This window comes from Mustelus asterias, chromosome 4 (assembly GCF_964213995.1).
Source record: "Mustelus asterias chromosome 4, sMusAst1.hap1.1, whole genome shotgun sequence".
NCBI classification, from domain to species: Eukaryota; Metazoa; Chordata; class Chondrichthyes; order Carcharhiniformes; family Triakidae; genus Mustelus; species Mustelus asterias.
In genome coordinates this window covers 151,560,643-151,580,399 of record NC_135804.1, presented here as the reverse complement: position 1 = coordinate 151,580,399, position 19,757 = coordinate 151,560,643, and the positions used below count along the sequence as shown (strand labels likewise).

The following is a 19,757-nucleotide window of genomic DNA, read 5'->3' as shown; positions in this document are numbered from 1 at the left end:
CCCACATTTACATACTGTATCGTCAGACAGGCAGGTCTGACTGCTAGCAATTATCTCCACATTCAGCCAGAACAAGGAAAGGGGCTCTTCCTTGGGTATAATTAGTGAAGCTTCGCTCGCTCTTAGCGGCACTGGGGTGTTGCTATTGGCCTGACTTTAACGGGCGATGAGCTCTCGCCCTCCAGAAACGCACTTGGCACAGCAGGGGGGAGACATTGGGGAGACGAAAGGCTCCTTCTGCCCAGGGACGATGCAGAGAGCGCGGCTTTCAGTCAATGCCTCCCAGTAACTGGAATGGAACTCACTCTGGGACACAGAGTCAATCCCCTCAGTCTCCCATCGACTCGGACGCTCCCGCCGATCCTTCCCATTTCTCTCGTTGTCCCCGGGCACTGGCGCATCCGGGTCCGGATTGAATGATAAAGGGGCCCCAATGGCTCTGAGTTCCCGGGCTTACGCTTTCTCTGTGGAATCTCTGGTGGGGAACATTGTGAAGAGGAAACGTGAAGACACCGAGGATGAAAAAGTGGGAGATGGCCTGAGCTCCAAACAGGGAGAAGAGGAACAGTCTGGTCAGTCAACTTTGTCTAATATTGATTGAACCGGGGGCAGGAGGCAGAGACTAGCTCACAGCACACAGTAGCGGAAAATCTCCGCAACCTTTAGATCTCTACACTCTATATTCCGCAAATAAGTATGATTACAGATTCGGGGACTTTGAATTAGTTTTCTAATTTGGTTTTTATCTGTTAGTAATTCGCCTTTTTAACTACAATACTTTTATTCCGCTTTTGCCGAATTTATTTATAAACTCCCCCCCCCCCCCGCCCCACCCCGAAATCAGAGTTGACATTAAAAGATGCGAAGCTGTAATAATCCGTATTTTAAATGCTATCTGCTGGTCTCATGAACAAGTTACACTCAATTCCAATGTGAAAAAAATGTTTCTTTTTATTCCCAGATTTCAAGTTTCATGGAGGTTTTTGAATAAACTTTATCTGTGTTCTCGTTTTGAGTTTAAAGTTGCCACTTGATGGGGTAGAGGTTTAGATGGGGATCTTGGAGGGGTTGGGGGGGGGGGCAGTGGCGAAAGCAGCGGCATTTGACGTGGCTCGCTCGGAAGGCTTTCTTTAACTGGGACTTTGCTTCTGGTATTTTGCATTTTATTGATGGAACAGAGGAGGCGAGAGGCCAAAGGATTAAACGCCGCAATCATCCCTCACCCATTCCTCGTGGCGGTGACTCGGGGAGCTTCCAGGTCGAACTGCAAGGGACGGAGCTTTGGAAAAGATTCCATGAGATTGGGACAGAGATGATAATCACTAAAGCTGGCAGGTGAGAGAGAGAGAAACTGGCTCCATGCACGTTACACACACACACACACAGAGCTGTTAACACTGACTGTATCCATTTCAATTAATATTCCCTACACTGTTCTATCTTCAATTGATCAATCGGGAGTGTGTGAATCATAGAATCCCTACAGTGCAGAAGGCGGCCATTCGGCCCATCGAGTCTGCACAATCCTACCACGCCCTATCCCCATGCATTTACCCTAGCTAGTCCCCCTAACTCTAAATGGCAATTTATCAACGCCCATCCACCTAACCCGCACATCAATGGGAGGAAACTGGAGCACCCTGAGGAAACCCAGGCAGACACGGGGAGAATGTGCAAACTCCACACAGACAGTGACCCAAGCCGGGATTGAACCTGCGTCTCTGGCGCTGTGAGGCAGCAGCGCTAACCACTGTGCCATCCGGATGTTTTGAGAGACCTCGGTTTGACAATTTGACACCATTATAAAATAAGTGTCCCCGAATGCAAGGGCAGGTTTTCTGTTCCAACCTTATATCCCTGAATGTGGATTCGCGTGAGTCCCAGTCTCAGGAAAATCCTGTGTCCTGACTACCCGCTTGTAAATGCCAGGCTGATAGAAAAAAAAAGCATATCACCCCCCCCACCCCCCCCCCCCCCACACCCACCCCCATACCCCCTCAACCCCCCCCCCCCCCACACCCATCCCTCTGCATGAAAACAGGCGGTTTAATGACCAGTGCGTTTCAGGTTTCAGAAATTTTGATTTTAAATTTGTGGAGTTGCCCATCAGAGATGGAAGGATGTGTCCCTTATTCCGCTTTCTCACTCACTGTGAGTAAAGCTGGTGTAAAACAAACGGGAAAAGGTGAGGATCATCTCCCCCACCTGGTTAACCCGATTCAGCCTCAGTTGGGCCAATAACCCTGACTATAAGTGGACAGAGTCAGGGGTCCAGATCCCCAAAGAGGAGGAAGAAAATATACATTTGCGTTTGGAAATGTCAGCGGGCTGCTCCGAGACCCGCCGTCTCTGGAACTCTGGGGGGGTCTAACGGTGCTTTGTCTGTCCGCAGGCGCATGTTTCCCGCCGTACGGGTGAAAATCAAAGGTCTGGCTCCCGCCAAGCAGTATTATATCGCCATGGACATCATCCCAGTGGATTCTAAGAGATACAGGTACCCATAGCTGCACACAAGCCCGTAACTGAACTTCGACCAGGAGCGCCAAATGGCAACTCTTTTAGCTGGGCTGACTTTTAAATCCTAATGTCCTTCGTTGCGCAGGGCTTACGTTGTGACTGACATATTACTGTTTAAAAGCGGACCACACTCGACAGTTCAACGATTACAATTAAACTGGATTGTTTTGAACAGCTGTTCAGTGAGGCAATCACTTCTTAATGTCCTCGCCGCCCCTCAATGATTAGATATGGCGTCTAGAGAATGGGTTGTTTTGCTTATATACATAATATATAATACTGTGGATTCTGGGCACTGAGAGGAGAAAGTACAGAGGATCAGAGGGACTTTGGGGTTCATGTCCATAGAGTCGAGGAAGCTGAGGGGGACCTAATTGAGGTGCACAAAGTGATGAGGGATATAGATAGGATCGATAGGAAGAAACTTTTCACCTTAGTAGAGAGGTCAATGAGCAGGGGGCATGGATTTAAGGTTAGAGGCAGGAGATTTAGGGGGGATTTGAGGAAAATTCCTTTTCACCCAGAGGGTGTGGCAATCTGGAACTCACTGCCTGAAAGGGTGATAGAGACGGGAACTCTCGACATTTAAGAGGCATTTAGATGAAGACTCGAGACGCCATAACACACAAGGCTATGGACCAAGTGCTGGAAATGAGATTGGAATAGATAGGTGTTTGATGGGCCCGCAGACACAGTGGGCCGAAGGGCCTCTTTCTGTGCTGTATGACTCTATCCAGCAGTTCTGGCAGCATATGTAGAATGGGATACAGCTCCACGGCTGTTGAGTAGAATTGAGGGAAAGTAACGGGAATCGAAGCCCTGCGCCTGATTGCAAAGCAGAAGGACAAAACGCCACAGAAAAATAAAATGGATGCTGGTTGTAAACCCGCCAAGATGTGGAGATGCCGGCGTTGGACTGGGGTACCCCAGTCCAACGCCGGCATCTCCACATCATGGCTACTTCTTACTGTGTTCACCCGCCAAGAAGCAGGATCAGGGCTCAAAACCAGAGCCTTCTCTCTGAATAACACCCGATTGGCTGCTCCACATTATGGCAAGCAGTGTTACTGATCAGAGACAGGGACGGAGTAGTGTGTTTCCTTACTGTAAATTTACAGTTTAGCAGGGCGAAGAGATTGCAGTTATGAAGTGGTTGGCAAGTTGTTAATGGTCGGGGATTTGATCTTGGTTAAAAGGAGGAGAACCATTGGGAAAACAAACTAGACAATACTGTTCCCTGTTACTGCAAGGTCACATATTTAATAACATACTTAGGTTGTTTCTCAGAAGAGTTATTATGTTATTAGTTACAAGTTATTATGAGCAGGATCGAAGGGCCAAGAAACTTGCTGGAAGCAGATTTAATAAATACTTTCCAAAAGGAATGGATGAATCATTGAAGGGAATGCTACAGCACTGTGTGTGTGTGTGTGCGTGTGTGGGAGGGGGGGTGGGTGGAGTGGTGAGTTGAGCAGGGGAGAGGGACTAATTGGATAGAGCCAGTAAACGCAGGATGGGCCGAATGCCCCCCTCCCGTGCTGTATTATTCTATAATTCTTACACCCGTTAATCTTTGCTGCTTGGGTTCACTCCCCCGGGATGTCCACCCCGCCCCCCCCTCCCCCGTGTGTTATTTACAGGTATGTGTACCACAGCTCACAGTGGATGGTGGCCGGAAACACGGAACAGTCTTCGCTAACCCCCCGGCTCTACCTGCACCCTGATTCACCAGCTTCTGGGGAATCCTGGATGAAACAAGTTGTCAGCTTTGACCGGGTGAAACTCACCAACAATGACATGGACGAGAGGGGACATGTAAGCATTCAGTGTCCAATCTTAGCCTCACCGGAGAAATGCGGGTCCCGTTACCCTGTTTTTTTTTATACAGCCACAGACAGGGCAAATGTTGTTCAATGCAATAATTTTCAAACTGGAGAGCGTGGGACACTAATGTGTGTGCCTGTTTCTGCCTGTTTCTGCGTGTTTATGACAGTGTCTGTATGAGACAGTGTGTCTCTGGCTGTGACAGTGCATATATTTGTGACAGTGTGTGTTTGTGATAGTTTGTGTGAGACAGTGTGATATTTTTGTTTTGTTTTGATTTAATTTATTATTGTCACGTATTAACATACAGTGAAAAATATTGTTTCTTGTGCGCTATACAGACAAAACATACTATTAATAGAGAAGGAAAGGAGAGAGTGCAAAATTTAGTGTTACAGTCAAAGCAAGGGTGTAGAGAAAGATCAACTTAATGCGAGGTAGGTCCATTCAAAAGTCTGATGGCAGCAGAGAATGGAGGACAGTGAAAAGAATTCAAGAGTAATTGTGAGGATATGTTTTTAGTAAGTGTAAAGATGCACTTTCACAGATTTCATTAGTGAACACAAAAGGTAGTTATTTATTAGTAAGAATTGTATAGCAGCCACATGGGTTGTAACCAGCTCCCTAAGGTGTCTCTGCCTGGAAGCCTCTCTCACCATGGGGTGATTCCTGAGTTTCAATTGGCCACTCAGGCCAGGTGACCCTTATTCTGATTTGATTTATTATTGTCACATGTATGAACATACAGTGAAAAGTATTGTTTCTTGCGCTCTATACAGACAAAACATACCGTTCATAGAGAAGGAAACGAAATAATGCAGAATGTAGTGTTACAGTCATAGCTAGGGTGTAGAGAAAGATCAACTCAATGCAACATTCAAAAGTCTGACAGCAGCAGGGAGGAAGCTGTTCTTGAGTCTTAGCAAGTCCAATACTGTGGAGAGAGAATTGAACCAATGTTTGGGTCACGATGACCCTTCGTCAGAGCTGAAGACCAGGAAAATTGGACAAGACTTATGCTGTGAGTGTGAGAGGAGGGATGCGGGGGGCCGGGGGCTGGGGGTGGGGGGGGGGGGGGGGGACTGTTATTGATAGAAATGGCAAAGGAAATGTAAATGGCGATGATAAAGGCTGAAAATTGTACTAATAGCAGCCCATTAAGAGACTGGAATGTGTAAATGGCAGAACAAAGGTGCAGAGTGTAAGAATGTGACATTTGGCCCTAGTGGGGGATGGGGGGGGGGGGGCGCGGGGGGCAAACAAGATGGAAAGTGATATTTGAGAACTAAAACAATAGAAATAAGAATATAAAATAATACAAATGGATGAATAAGATGAAAAGAAAAATTAAAATAAAATAAATAGAGATGGAGTGGAGATGGAAGAAAGATTTCTTGTTCTGAAGTTGTTGAACTCAATGTTCAGTCCGGAAGGCTGTAAAATGCTCAATCAGCAGATGAGGTGATGTTCCTCCAGTTTGCATTGGACTTCACTGGATCACTGCAACAGGCCAAGGATGGACATGTGAACAGGACAGGAGGGTGGTGTGTTGAAATGACAAGTGGGAGGAAGGTCTGGGTCTTGCTTGAGGGCAGATGAAAGGTGTTCTAAAAAGCACTTACCCAGCCTGAGTTTGGTCTCCCTGAAGTAGTGTAGACCATATTGGGAGCAGTGAATGCAGGTTAAAGGAGGCACACATGAAGCGCTACATCACCTGAAAATAGTGTTTGGGCCCTTGGATGGTGAGCAGGAAGGAGGCAACTTCTAAGATTGCCTGGGAAGGTGCCAGGGTGGGTTTGGAGTAGGGTGTCCCAGAGGGAACAGTCCCTGCAGAATGCTGACAGGGGGAGTGAGGGGAAGATCTGTTGAATAGTGCCAACATGTTGGAGTTGGCAGAAGCAGCGGAGGATGATCTTCTGAATGTGGAGGCTGGTGAGGTGAAAACTGAGGACAAGGAGGTCCTGGTTCTGGGGGAAGGGGAGGGGGAGCCCTAATCATATTGAATGGCGGAGCAGGCTGTAGGGGGTAAATTGCCTATTTCTGCTCCTAGTTCTTATGATTCTTAGGTGACAGTGTGTGTCTGTAGCAATGTGTATCTGACTGTGTGCATTTATGATATTTTGTGACACTGTGTGCATGTAACAGTGTGTTTACCGTCAGTGTATGTGACAGTTTGTGACAGTGTGTATTTGTGAGTTTGTATCTGACTATGTGTATATGTGACAGTGTGTATATGTGACAGTGTGTGTTTGTGTATGTAATTGTGTGTGTGCATGCGAGAAACTATGTGGAAGTGTGTTATACTCAGGTATTGATGTGATGATCTGGAATGCACACCTGAAATGGCCGTGGAACTAGATTCATTAGTAACCTTCAATGGGAGACCAAATAAATATTTAAATAGGTGGAATTTACTGGGCAGTGAGGAGTGAGCAGGAGAATGGAAATCATTGGGATCTCATTTAAAAAGTTGTACAGATATGAAGGGCCGAATGGCCTTGTCCTGTGCCCTATGATCGATAGTTCCGGCATTTGGTTCAGAGTGAACTGCATGGGGCCCTTAGCAACGGGAGATGTTCGCTTATGCCCGACAAAAATTGCATTGTTGCATTATCCTGCAGATTTGCAGTCTCGGCTGACATGGCTGATTTCAATAACAGTGGATAAAGTCAAACCGTTCAGACTCTGATGTTTTCCGTCCCGAATTTATCAGCTCAAGTGATGAATCGCTGGTTTTCTTTGAAACGTATGCGTATTCAAACCTTATGATAAAAAACATAACATGAAACTGGAAAGAGATGAAAGATGAGTGAATGTTCAACACACGTCAGAGATTTTTGATACATTCTACCTTAAATGGAATGTCTTTAAACTATTTCTCACGCTATTTCCAGATTGTTCTCCAATCCATGCACAAGTACCGGCCGCGAATCCATGTGATAGTGAAAGAGACGGATCGACACATTTCTGTGAATCAAAGCCTTCCAGCTGATGGAGTCCACACATTCGCTTTTCCAGAAACAGAATTCACAACTGTCACCGCTTACCAGAACCAGCAGGTAGGTGTGGGAGAGGGACAGCGATAGACAGGAGAGAGAGGGAGATCTGCAGAGACAGAGAGGAGAGAGTGAGGCAGACAGGTAGGAGAGAGACAGAACGACTGACAAATAGCAGAGAGCGCGACTGATAAGTCAGGGAGAAAAACTGTCAGGTCGGAGAGAGGTCATTTGATTTGATTTAATTTGATTTGATTTATTATTGTCACGTGTATTAAAAGTATTGTTTCTTGCGCGCTATACAGGCAAAGCATACCATTCATAGAGAAGGAAACGAGAGAGTGCAGAATGTACTGTTACAGTCATAGCTAGGATGTAGAGAAAAATCAACTTAATGCAAGGTAAGTCCATTCAAGAGTCTGACGGCAGCAGGGAAGAAGCTGTTCTTGAGTCGGTTGGTTCGTGACCTCAGACCTTTGTATCTTTTTCCCGACGGAAGAAGGTGGAAGAGAGAATGTCCGGGGAGGGAGGAGAGAGAGGTACATACTGGCCGGTAGGAGAGGGGAACGCGGGCTGTTGTATATTATATTAATTATGTACATACAAATCACATTCTCTCGATAGTTAATGGATGTATAATTATTATTCATGGCTCTATATTCCCCCATGTGGAGATGCCGGCATCATGGCGACCATCGACACCGAAACTGCCGGCTCCAAGTGGAGAGGATCTCCAAGAAGATCGCGCATATCGACACAGACATCAAGTTTCTATATTCCCCAGTGGCCTTTTATACAATGTGGGTTTGAGTTATATTACTGCCAGTTTCCCTGATGCATTCTGTCAATTTAATCACACATTTCCCGCTCAGAATCCCTGCTCCTCAAAGTGAGATATCCGCACTAACTTTGAATCACATAAAGTAGTTTATTTATTCGTCACAAGCAAGGTTACATTCACACGACAATGAAGTTACTGTGAAATCCTCTATATGTGAGTGTAAGCCTGCTTGTGACTAATAAATAAACTTTATATGATTCAAAGTTAGTGCGGATATCTCACTTTGAGAAGCAGGCATTCTGAGGGGGAAATGTGTGATTAAATTGACAGAATGCATCAGAGAAGCTGGCAGTAATATAACTCAAACCCACATTGTCTAAAGGGCCACTGGGGAATATAGAGACATGAATAATAATTATACATCGATTAACTGTAGAGAGAACGTGGTTTGTATGTTGTACATTGAACCCAGTCCCTATCTGCCTGGGTTGTCTGTCTCCCATTACCTTGAAGCCCACTTTTCCCAAACATTTCCAGCCACCCGTTCTTATTTGTAACTTTCCGTGTTTGTATCTTTGTAGATTACAAGATTGAAAATTGACCGAAATCCTTTCGCTAAAGGTTTCAGAGATCCGGGGAGAAACAGGTACGGCTAAAAGTAAAAACCCTGAACAGTAAGTTTCTAATCAGAGACCATGGTTAGATCTAAATATCCACCGTTAACCAATAAAAAACATCTCAGGTTTTATTTTGAGCTGGGGAGTGCTATAAGTTATCTTGTGGCTATTTAGTGGCTGCAGGAATTGTTAAATATTTGAGGTGTCGCTATTTCCGTTAATCTAATGGTCAAAGCAGTCCGCCAACTGTGAAGATATCCGTGATGGATCTGAGAACTATTAAAGCTGCAACACATCCCATCTTGTGTCTAGGGTGAGTCTGGAAAGAGTGATGGACAGTTACCCTTGGAGACCTGTACACTGCCGACCATCCTTTGACTTTCAAAACTTTAACATTCAAAAGCCAGGTATGTGCATTCTCTCTGGATCTGTGTAAGTAATTGTGTAATTTTATTGTGAATCAAAATTAATATCCACCTCTTTCCGATCTCCATGTGTGGCAGTGTCGCTTGTCTTTGTAACAACGATTTGTTCAGTGTGACTTGCTTTAATGGTGTATTTCTGTTTATCTTCCTCCTCCCAGTTGCCTGCTCTGATTCTCTGGGAAGCTCCTGTACCGGGACTCCTGCTGCTCTGAGCGCGGTGCTCTCTCCATCCTGCTCTCCGCCCTTGTTCCATGTGGCTTCAGCCTCGCTGGGAATGGGCTGCCCAGACTCGGAGCTTTGCAGCTTGGACGGCCCGCTGTGCTACAGGGTGATGAGCCCGGCCCGAAGCCCGGCCCCTCAGCGCTTGTCCCTGCCGCTCTGCCACCGGCTGAGGGTGGACAGCTCGCCGCCGGAGCTGCTGCTGGCTCACCGACCTCCGCCCCTCCTGTTCCGCTTCCCCTCTCTGCCCTCGCTTAACGCGCTGGCCGCAAGCAGAGGCAGGAGTGCGGAGTGCAGCCGCCAGCACTTGGAGCTCCCAGCCAGGGGGACAGTGTCACATCTTCATCCAGGGGGCAGCTCATCTCAGCAGAGTCAACTCCAACAAGATTTGTACAGCCTGTCTGCTCGGCGCCCTTACTCTCTCCATGGCTACAACCTGCTAGCACCTTCCAGACTAACTACCAATCCATTCAAACTGATGGCTCACAACACCTCTCCCTGTCCCAGTGCCGGCAACCTGGCGGCCGGCAAGACTTTCCGAGATGGGAAGGTCAGGCAATGGCCACAACCAGTCAACCACTGTCTCTGATTCCCGGGACAAGCAAGACCGAGGGATTTGTGGCTCTAACAGAGGCTCTTGTATCTGAATCGAGTTCTGACTCTGGGTACCGACAGGGAGAACAAAGTGAAAGCGTCGCAGAAGCAACACTGAGAGTGGTTTGGGACGAGGAAGGAGCAGAGTGTTGTGGCTGGACACAGGCCGGTTATAGACAGCCCGCTATGGATTCGGGATTCACAATGGAAATTTATTGTAAATAATCATGTCCGGCTTCAAATTCGCTAAACAAGGGATTCCTTTTAAAATTCAACAAAAAGCAGGATGCTTAGTGTTGGCTTAGAAAGGACATAGTCTATAGAGAAAATATAAATGCTAGTTTTCATTATCACACTTGGTCCATTCTCAAAAGTTCATAGGAATCCTACACACCACCAAGAAATCCTTCCCTAACGGCACTGTTGGTGTTCCTACGCCACATGGACCCCCCCACCCCCCTAATAGCACTGTGGGTGTACCTACACAACATAGAACTGCCTCCCTAACAGCACGGTGGGTGTACTTACACCCCATGGAACGTCCTCTGTAACAGCACTGTGGATGTACCTACACCTCATGGAACTCCCTCCCTAACTGCACTGTGCATGTACCTACCAACATGGAACTGCCTCCCTAACAGCACTGTGGGTGTAAATGCACCCCATGGAACGCCATCCCTAACAGCATGTGGGTGTACCTATACCACATTGAAATCCTTCCCTAACAACACTGTGGATGTATCTACACCACATGTACCTACACCACTGCAACGGTTCAAGAAGGCAGACCACCACTGCCTTCTCAAGGACAATTCGGGATGGGCAATAAATGCTGCTCGAGCCAGCGACACCCACATCCCATGTATGATTTTTAAAAAGGTTCTTACCCTTGATTTTATAAACCAATCTGTTCCTAATATTTATCTTCGGGTCTACCCTAGCAAAGTCCAGATGTTGGTTCTGGCTGTTTACAAAACCACTTGATGGGCAACGCGAATATCCTTTAATCCAGCCACGCCTCTTTGGCCACAATCATTTAGAAAGCATGGTTTATCAGTATCCCGATCTTCACCTATTTTGTGATCATTCTATATTTGAGCTTCGAACATTTTATGGCTATGTTTCTAACTGTGTACGTTATGCAGATTTGAACGGCAGTCTTTAACACTATCATGGTCCTCACATCAAATTTCAAACAGGCCAAGGACAGCGCTGCGTTAGCGGTTCCAGTCTCAAACCTAGTTGTAATCCATGCTTATTCAAGTGCAGCAGCAGTTAAACCTTATCCCTGCTACATGGCGATATATTGAAGAGTAATACATTAATTTATATTAAGGGTGTCCTTGTGCAGGAATCTCAAGGAGGTGGTTTGCAGGTGCAGCAGGTAATTAAGAAGGCAAATGGAATTTTGTCCTTCATTGCTAGAGGGATGGAGTTTAAAAACAGCGAGATTATGTTGCAGCTGTATAAGGTGCTGGTGAGGCCACACCTGGAGTACTGTGTACAGTTTTGGTCTCCTTACTTGAGAAAGGATATACTGGCACTGGAGGGGGTGCAGAGGAGATTCACGAGGTTGATTCCAGAGTTGAGAGGGTTGGCTTATGAGGAGAGACTGAGTAGACTGGGGCTATACTCATTGGAATTCAGAAGAATGAGGGGAGATCTTATAGAAATGTTGTGGGAAAAATCCACTAGTAGTCAGACTTCAAGATTCAGAAAATACGATTTATTAAACGGAGCTCCGTGGAGACAAGGCACATGTCTGTAGCAAACCTTCTCTCACTAGTATGTCGGGAGTGGTTCATTTTTATACCCTTTACACAATGGGTAAACCGGTGATTCGAACATTATCACATCGTTTAAGTGAGTACAAGCAGGTATAGACATTTAACATTTTATGAATGGGTACATTTCCTCATGTCTGTATCTGTCAATGGTCAGTTTCGTCTCATTCAGTTGCTAATTGGTTTCCTCGCATTCATATTTTCCCGCTCTCCTCTAACGTTAATCTAAGCTCTTTGTTTCGGGTTTTCCTTATTTTAAAAGATGTTTTGACCCTTGGCTTGGCTTCCTGAGATGTTTGTTTGCTATGAATCACTGTCTGTGATTTGGAAATGGCTTGTCTGTTAGGTTTTGATTTAAAGTGATTTCTGAACAGCGGGAGCCTGTGTCTGCTTTTTGGCTTCTTTCCCAGTTAACCCTTTATGTGCCAGGCAGCCATTTTAAAGTGTGCTCCCTTGTATTTTTCCCCTTACAGAAAGATATAAGATTATGAAGGGAATAGATAAGATAGAAGCAGGGAAGTTGTTTCCACTGGTGGGTGAAACTACAACTAGGGAGCATAGCCTCAAAATAAGGGGAAGCAGATTTAGGACTGAGTTGAGGAGGAACGTTTTCACACAAAGGGTTGTGAATCTGTGGAATTCCCTGCCCAGTGAAGCAGTTGAGGCTACCTCATTAAATGTTTTTAAGGCAAAGATAGATAAATTTTTGAACAGTAAAGGAATTAAGGGTTATGATGAGCGGGCGGGTAAGTGGAGCTGAGTCCATGAAAACATCAGCCATGGTATTATTGAATGGCGGAGCAGGCTCGAGGGGCCAGATGGCCTACTCCTGCTCCTAGTTCTTATGTTCTTATATGTACAACCACCTTCAAAGACTTGCCTGTTTTTCTGGGGTGAAAGTACCCATCCAGCTGTATAAGAGGTGACTCGTTCCCAGTGGAAATACTGGTCCTTCAGATATCAAAAATTTAAAGTGTCAAAAGTGTATTTTTCAAAGCCGTTCCATGTCATTTATAAAAACCCAGTCAATTTTCAAACCCTCTCACAACTGCAAGTTACTTTTCACTGAATTATTCACAGTTAGGTTTTGTGGGTTTAAAGTGATGAGGGAAATTGCACCTTAACAGCAGTATTAGATTATAGGATGTCAGGCAGGATAACTTTCATCATTGTAAAGTCTGTATTATCTTCTTACCCTGACAGGCAGGAAACAGTCCGCCTTTTCCCACATAGCTTGAGGCATCAAAATATATACTCCCCCCCACCCCCTCCCGAAATCCTCATAATCTCCGTGGAAATTATCAGGGGAACACGCAGTGGAGATCCAAGTGCCAACTAAAAAGTTAAAGTTTATTTATTAGCGACAAGTAAAGCTTATGTTAACACTACAATGAAGTTACTGTGAAAATCCTCTAGTCGCCACACTCAGGTGCCTGTTTGGCTCAATGCACCTAACCAGCATGTCTTTCAGAATGTGGAGGAAACCGGAGCACCCGGAGGATACCCACGCAGACACGGGGAGAACGTGCAAACTCCACACAGATAGTGAGTGACCTAAGCCAGGAATCGAACCCGGGTCTCTGGCGCTGTGAGGCAGCACTAGGCCACCGTGCTACCCTAGCCATGGGTTCTTTTTAGTGAAAATCCGAATCATTGATTCTTTTCTCTTCTCATATGCAAAGTGTTTGCTTTTTATGTTCAAAATAGGGAATGTGCTTGCTTTCTTTTTTGCTAACCTATTCTTGCACCTAGTTATCGTGTCCATTGAAACAATAAAGATATTGGTTCCGAATGCCAGTGATTGCAATGCTCAGTGTTTCTGATCCACTTCTCTGGTGATTGAAGAGTGTAAGAATCGGGTACACACTGAGGGAGATGGTTGCTGGAAGGGACTCTCGGTGTTGGCGCTGCCCTGTTCTGAGGGAACTTAAATGTTTCGGTTACAATTCAAACTCGGACGCATTTGAAAGCTGTTGATGGGTTTCTTCGAAGCGGGATGACAATCGATAGAACAATCAAGATCGTGTTTGGTGGGAGTTTGTCGCACTCGAAATAGCAACTCGGTTCGCAGATAAAGCAACAGACATTGCATTTCAAAGTAATTCATCGTGAACCAAGTCCTCTGGGACACTGGAGAAGTGAAATGGGAGAATATAAACTCCCTGTGATCGCTTTGTTCTGATTTCTGGTACTGGTTTACCATTCAGTATATTACAACACTAACATCACTGGCTGCAGGGCGATTTAGCGTTTCCTGGGACTGCTCAATTTAAATGGTCATTTTGCAGGAGGGGGTGGGGGTGGATTGATAGGGTTGGACCAAGAGCGGTGAGAGGAACAAATACCTCATAGATCAGCTGACGGGTGAGGTAGGAGATCCTCATAGGTGAGTGTGGGGACCCATGAATTGGATTGAATTTGAATTGTTTTTTGGAGCAAGCATTGGCTTTGTTACTTTAAGAATGCAGTGAAATATAAAGGAATCGAGTGGGACGGTGGCTCAGGAGGCGGAGATCTGCGCCCTGTGAGAGCACATTTCTACTCCATCTGACGAAGGAGCAGCGCTCCGAAAGCTTATGGAATTTGCTACCAAATAAACCTGTTGGACTTTAACCTGGTGTTGTGAGACTTCTTACTGTGTTCCTATTTCGGGGCAGTGTTTTGCTGTCGCTAGGTGGACAATGCAAGGCGGCAGAATAGATTTAAACTGGATTCAGACCGTACAACCTGGCACTCCAAATACAACATACAAAAAATAATATAAGTGCGCTTAGCTTCGGTTTGGGATGTGTGGGGACTACCATCGGGGGAAATAATGTATGAAATAGGTTGTCTGGTGGAGGACACCCTATAGCTGTATTTTGTTGAAAGGGGATGGCAAGAAGGAGCAAGCGGTCGGGAAGCTGGAGCAAATGGAAATCAAGTTTTACTGATCCCCACACTCCGGGATTTTAAAAAAAATGTTGAATTAATAAACATAGACAAAACCTTACTGCCTCCGAGAGAAAATAGACCGGAATCGTTTTTTTTCCATTCTTTAAATCTTGGACCAAGAGGTGAGTTCACCGGACAATCTGAGCATACACACATGACCTATTCTGTACGCCACACTGGTATCACAGTTCGAATATCCTTACATTTCTGCACCTAATTTTTAAGCAGAAGAATAAACGAGTTCTTGGATTTAAACAAACAAAAGCAGAAAAGTTGATTGAATTTTCTTGAAGTAAAACTGTGAGGAATATTTACTTTATAGAAAGTGTAAGTATTTCATTCATATCAGATGGGAAACGGGCAGGCGCAGTGGGTTAATGACCATAATGGGTTAATTACAATGATAAGTCATATCATATTAATATACTTCCCTTAAACAGGACTACAAATCATAGTTAAAGGCGATCAGCAGGAACTTGCAGTGATATGATCACCATCACATCACCAATTTCCCCAAAAGGCTTCAAGGGCAGCATAGTGGCACAGTGGTTAGCAGTGCCTTGCACCTCCAGGGACCTGGCTTTGATTCCCGGCTTGGGTCACTGTCTGTGTGGAGTTTACACATTCTCCCCGTGTCTGTGTGGGTTTTTTCTGGGTGCTTCTGTTTCCTTCCACATTCCAAAGATGTGTGGGTTAGATTAATTGGCCATGCTAAATTGTCCCTTAGTGTCCTGGGATGTTTAGGTTAAAGGGATCAGCAGGGTAAGTGTGTGGGGATAGGGTTTGGGTGGGATTGTTGTTGGTGCAGACTTGGAATGGCCTCCTTCTGCACTGTAGCGATTTTATGTTTCTAAGTCATTTAATTCTATGCTTCTGAAGTCATTTAATTTTCTGTAGCGTTTACTAATTCACCAGTTCAAAACAATTCAGAAATGTATGTGTGAAAATCATTGTACACTGCTGTTTCCAACTGTTCTTCACCAATTATTAACCACTCTAAAGGGCGAGGTACAACAAATTCTTGAATGTGAAACAAATTCAAGTAACATTTTAAATCTAGATGGAGATTGATTAAGATTCTGAGGTTCATAAAGGCAGCCATGAACCATGTAAATTATTAATTAGGCTGTGCTCTGAAAAAATAAAGAGATTGCTTTTTGCCTTGAGTTTTGTTTTAATGTACAGTTCATTTTTAAGCCATTTTGTATTGAAAAGCAACACTCAGAAGTCAACATTAATGATAACGTGCACTAATTAATGTTAATTAATTTAAAGCTTTTTTTAGCTTTGTACCAGTGTACCACAATAAGTTTCGAATTTTTTATTATTCATTCGTGGGACGTGGGCGTCGCTGGCTGGCCAGCATTTATTGCCCATTCCTAGTTGCCCTTGGAGGGCAGTTGAGAGCCAACCACATTTCTGTTGCTCTGGAGTCACATGTAGGCCAGGTGAGGCAAGGACGGCAGATTTCCTTCCCTAAAGGACATTAGTGAACCAGATGGGTTTTTCTGACAATCGACAATGGTTTCATGGTCATCAGTAGATTCTTAATTCCAGATTTTTAAAAATTGAATTTAAATTCCACCATCTGCCACGGTGGCAGGATTTGAACCCGGGTCCCCAGAACATTTACTGAGTTTCTGGATTAATTGTCTAGTGATAATACCACTAGGCCACTGCCTCCCTACATTGACATACTTTGTGGCAATTATTTTTATATAACACAATTATGTTTGAGCAAAACAAACCCTTTCTTTTTGCAAATTCTGACTGATCTGTGTATTTTCAGCATTTTGAGGCTCATTAATATTTCATTCATATTTTGTTAGCAGCATCAAAAAAACTTCGACTTTTGGAATTTTATTCGACTTTTTGGGGCTTCATTTTTCCCTCATTTTTAAATCCTAAAGGCAGAAAAATAGCAATATGCCACCTTTTAAACTGACTTCAGTAATTCTTAAAATGGTTAATGACATAATCCATAGCTGCCAGCTCAGTGCCTTCCCAAACACAAAATAACATAACCCTTGTATTGAAAATATGTTTGTATTATTTGTGTTCTACTGTATTTATTCCACATTTAATAATGTGAAAATTACATATCAGATCAATGCAGCTGAACATCAGAGTGCATTAAAACATGCAGCTGATTTTGCAGAACTGTACACTGGAAACTAGGAAGAAAGATTTGCATTTATATTGTGCCTCTAGCCGCCTCAGGAAGTCTCAAAGTATGTTACAGTCAGTGAAATACTTTTAAAGAGTGGTCACTGTTGTTAACATTTTTAATCACAATTTTCTGAATCGTGATGATGAAAGTACACACACAAGAACAGAAGATAATCATTACGCAGGGATCTATTGTGCGTATTGTTGAGGGCATGATGTTTCCTGGGAGTGATTTTTATGTTAAAGTCATTATACAAGTGAAATGCAGTTGAATGATTAAAACATTGAACCCCTACAGTGCAGGAGGTGGCCATTTAGCCCATCAAGTCTGCATCAACTCTCCAGGAGCATTTACCCAGACCCCCCTAATCCACACACCTTTGGATTATGGGAGGAAAGCAGAGCACACCCACACAGAGAATGTGAAAACTCTACACAGTCACCCAAGGCTGGGATTGAACCCAGGTCTCTAGCACTATGAGGCAGCTATGCTAACCACTATTCCACCATGCCACCCTTACATTATGCTGGCTATCTTTAACCTGGAAGCAACAAAAGATTTCAACATGCGCTAATGCTGCTGTGTTATTGGTAAGAGGCAGGTTAACATTGGTCTAACACTGGGGTGAGCAGCAGAGTGGCCAATAACAGGAACATGTAGCACCTTTAGGCCATTACAGCTTGCTCCACCATTTGATGAGATCCCAGCTAACTTGTACCTGAATCCCATTTATCCATCTTTGCTCTGTATTACTTGATATCAATAAATAACAATTCATTGAAGTTAATTCAATATGCACTGTCCTTGGGGGAGAAAGTTACAAATGTTCACTATCCTTTATGTAAAAATGTGCTTCCTGATTCCACTCCTACATGGTCTCACTCAAATTTTAAGATTGTGCCCCTTTGTTCTGAAAGATCCCACAAGAGAAGATTGTTTCTTGGTGTCTTCCCTATCAAATCCCATCTTCATTTTAAATATCTCAATTTGGCCACTCTTAAAAATTCCTTCAGAACTCTCAGGAACACAAGCCAAGTCTATGCAATGTTTCTCATCATTTAACCCTTTGATCCCTGTTGTATTCTACTGAACCTGTTCCATGGTGCATTTAAGATTCAATGCCAAAGACTGACGGCAGTATGGCCAGCCAAGTCCCTGTTGTTATATCATGGCATTCTAGCCCATCAAGAGATTTTAGACTTTGTTAGGAATAAGAGGTATTTATTGAATAAGAGAAACTTTGTATAAGAGTTTGCAGCCTTTAGTTGCCCTAGAGCAGAGCTCCAATCTTTACATGCTTTGATTTGATTTATTATTGTCACATGTACGTGGTCACTGTTGTTAACATTTTTAATCACAATTTTCTAAATCGTGACGATGAAAGTACACACACAAGAACTTTCATTACACGGGGATCTATTGATATATATTTGAGGGCATGATGTTTCCTGGGAGTGATTTTTATGTTAAAGTCACTATACAAGTGAAATGCAGTTGGATAAATTGATTAAAACATAGGGGCGGCACAGTGGCACAATGGTTAGCACGGCTGCCTCACAGCGCCAGAGACCCGGGTTCAATTGCGGCCTCGGGTGACTGTCTGTGTGGAGTTTGCACATTCTCCTCGTGTCTGTGTGGGTTTCCTCCGGGTGCTCCGGTTCCTCCCACAGTCCAAAGATGTGCGGGTTAGGTTGATTGGCTATGATAAATTGCCCCTGAATGCCGGGGGATCTTGAGGGTAAATATATGGGGTTATGGGGATAGGACAGTACCTGGTGCAGGCTCGATGGGCCAAATAGCCTCCTTCTACACTGCAGATTCTACGATTTTATGGATTAGTATACAGTGAAAAATATTGTTTCTTGCATGGTATGCAGACAAAGCATATCATACATAGAGAAGGAATAGAGAGAGTGCAGAATGAAATGTTACAATCATAGCTAGGGTGTAGAGAAAGATCAACTTAATATGATGTAGTTCCATTCAAAATGCTGATGGCAGCAGCGAAGAAAATAAACAAAGAACAAAGAACAAAGAACAGTACAGCACAGGAAACAGGCCCTTCGGCCCTCCAAGCCTGTGCCGCCCCTTGGTCCAACTAGACCAATCATTTGTATCCCTCCATTCCCAGGCTGCTCATGTTCTTTGTTCTTGAGTCAGTTGGTACATGTTCTCAGACTTTTGTATCTTTTTCCCAATGGAAGAAGGTGGAAGACAGTATGTCCGTGGTGCATGGGGTCTTAGATTATGCTGGTTGCTTTCCTGGGGCTGTGGGAAGAATAGACAGAGTCAATGGATGGGAGGCTGGTTTCTGTGAAGAACTGGGCTTAGAACATAGAACATAGAACAGTACAGCACAGAACAGGCCCTTTGGCCCACGATGTTGTGCCGAGCGTTATCTGAAACCAAGATCAAGCTATCCCACTCCCTATCATCCTGGTGTGCTCCATGTGCCTATCCAATAACCGCTTAAATGTTCCTAAAGTGTCTGACTCCACTATCACTGCAGGCAGTCCATTCCACACCCCAACCACTCTCTGCGTAAAGAACCTACCTCTGATATCCTTCCTGTATCTCCCACCACGAACCCTATAGTTATGCCCCCTTGTAATAGCTCCATCCACCCAAGGAAATAGTCTTTGAACGTTCACTCTATCTATCCCCTTCATCATTTTATAAACCTCTATTAAGTCTCCCCTCAGCCTCCTCCGCTCCAGAGAGAACAGCCCTAGCTCCCTCAACCTTTCCTCATAAGACCTACCCTCCAAACCAGGCAGCATCCTGGTAAATCTCCTCTGCACTCTTTCCAGCGCTTCCACATCCTTCGTAGAGTGAGGTGACCAGAACTGCACACAATATTCCAAATGTGGTCTCACCAAGGTCCTGTACAGTTGCA

The 19,757-nt window shown here is 44.5% G+C and overlaps 1 protein-coding gene and 1 long non-coding RNA gene across 2 annotated transcripts in view; one reads left to right on the top strand and one right to left on the bottom strand.

Moving 5' to 3' along the window:
• The first annotated feature begins 433 nt into the window (after positions 1 to 433).
• LOC144492432 (T-box transcription factor TBX22-like) lies at positions 434 to 14,544 on the top strand. Its single transcript, XM_078210439.1, has 8 exons — positions 434 to 572; positions 1,179 to 1,335; positions 2,393 to 2,494; positions 4,158 to 4,332; positions 7,236 to 7,400; positions 8,700 to 8,764; positions 9,048 to 9,142; positions 9,319 to 14,544. The coding sequence occupies exons 1-8, from the start codon at positions 434 to 436 to the stop codon at positions 9,966 to 9,968; spliced, it is 1,548 nt and encodes a 515-aa protein (XP_078066565.1). The 3' UTR covers positions 9,969 to 14,544.
• A 3,523-nt stretch (positions 14,545 to 18,067) lies between these two features.
• Positions 18,068 to 19,757, bottom strand: part of LOC144492417 (uncharacterized) — a 57,345-nt gene continuing 55,655 nt past the window's right edge. The window contains exon 3 of the long non-coding RNA XR_013497591.1: positions 18,068 to 19,129. This is a non-coding gene — a long non-coding RNA (uncharacterized LOC144492417). The remainder of the gene's footprint in view (positions 19,130 to 19,757) is intronic.

What these genes read in the sequence shown, in the direction of transcription:
- LOC144492432 (XM_078210439.1), top strand. Translation starts at nt 434, where the DNA reads ATGGCTCTGAGTTCCCGGGCTTACGCTTTCTCTGTGGAATCTCTGGTG. An exon ending in GGGAGAAGAGGAACAGTCTG is followed by an intron (nt 573 to 1,178) that starts GTCAGTCAACTT and finishes TTGATGGAACAG; the next exon opens with AGGAGGCGAGAGGCCAAAGG. An exon ending in CCGCTTACCAGAACCAGCAG is followed by an intron (nt 7,401 to 8,699) that starts GTAGGTGTGGGA and finishes GTATCTTTGTAG; the next exon opens with ATTACAAGATTGAAAATTGA.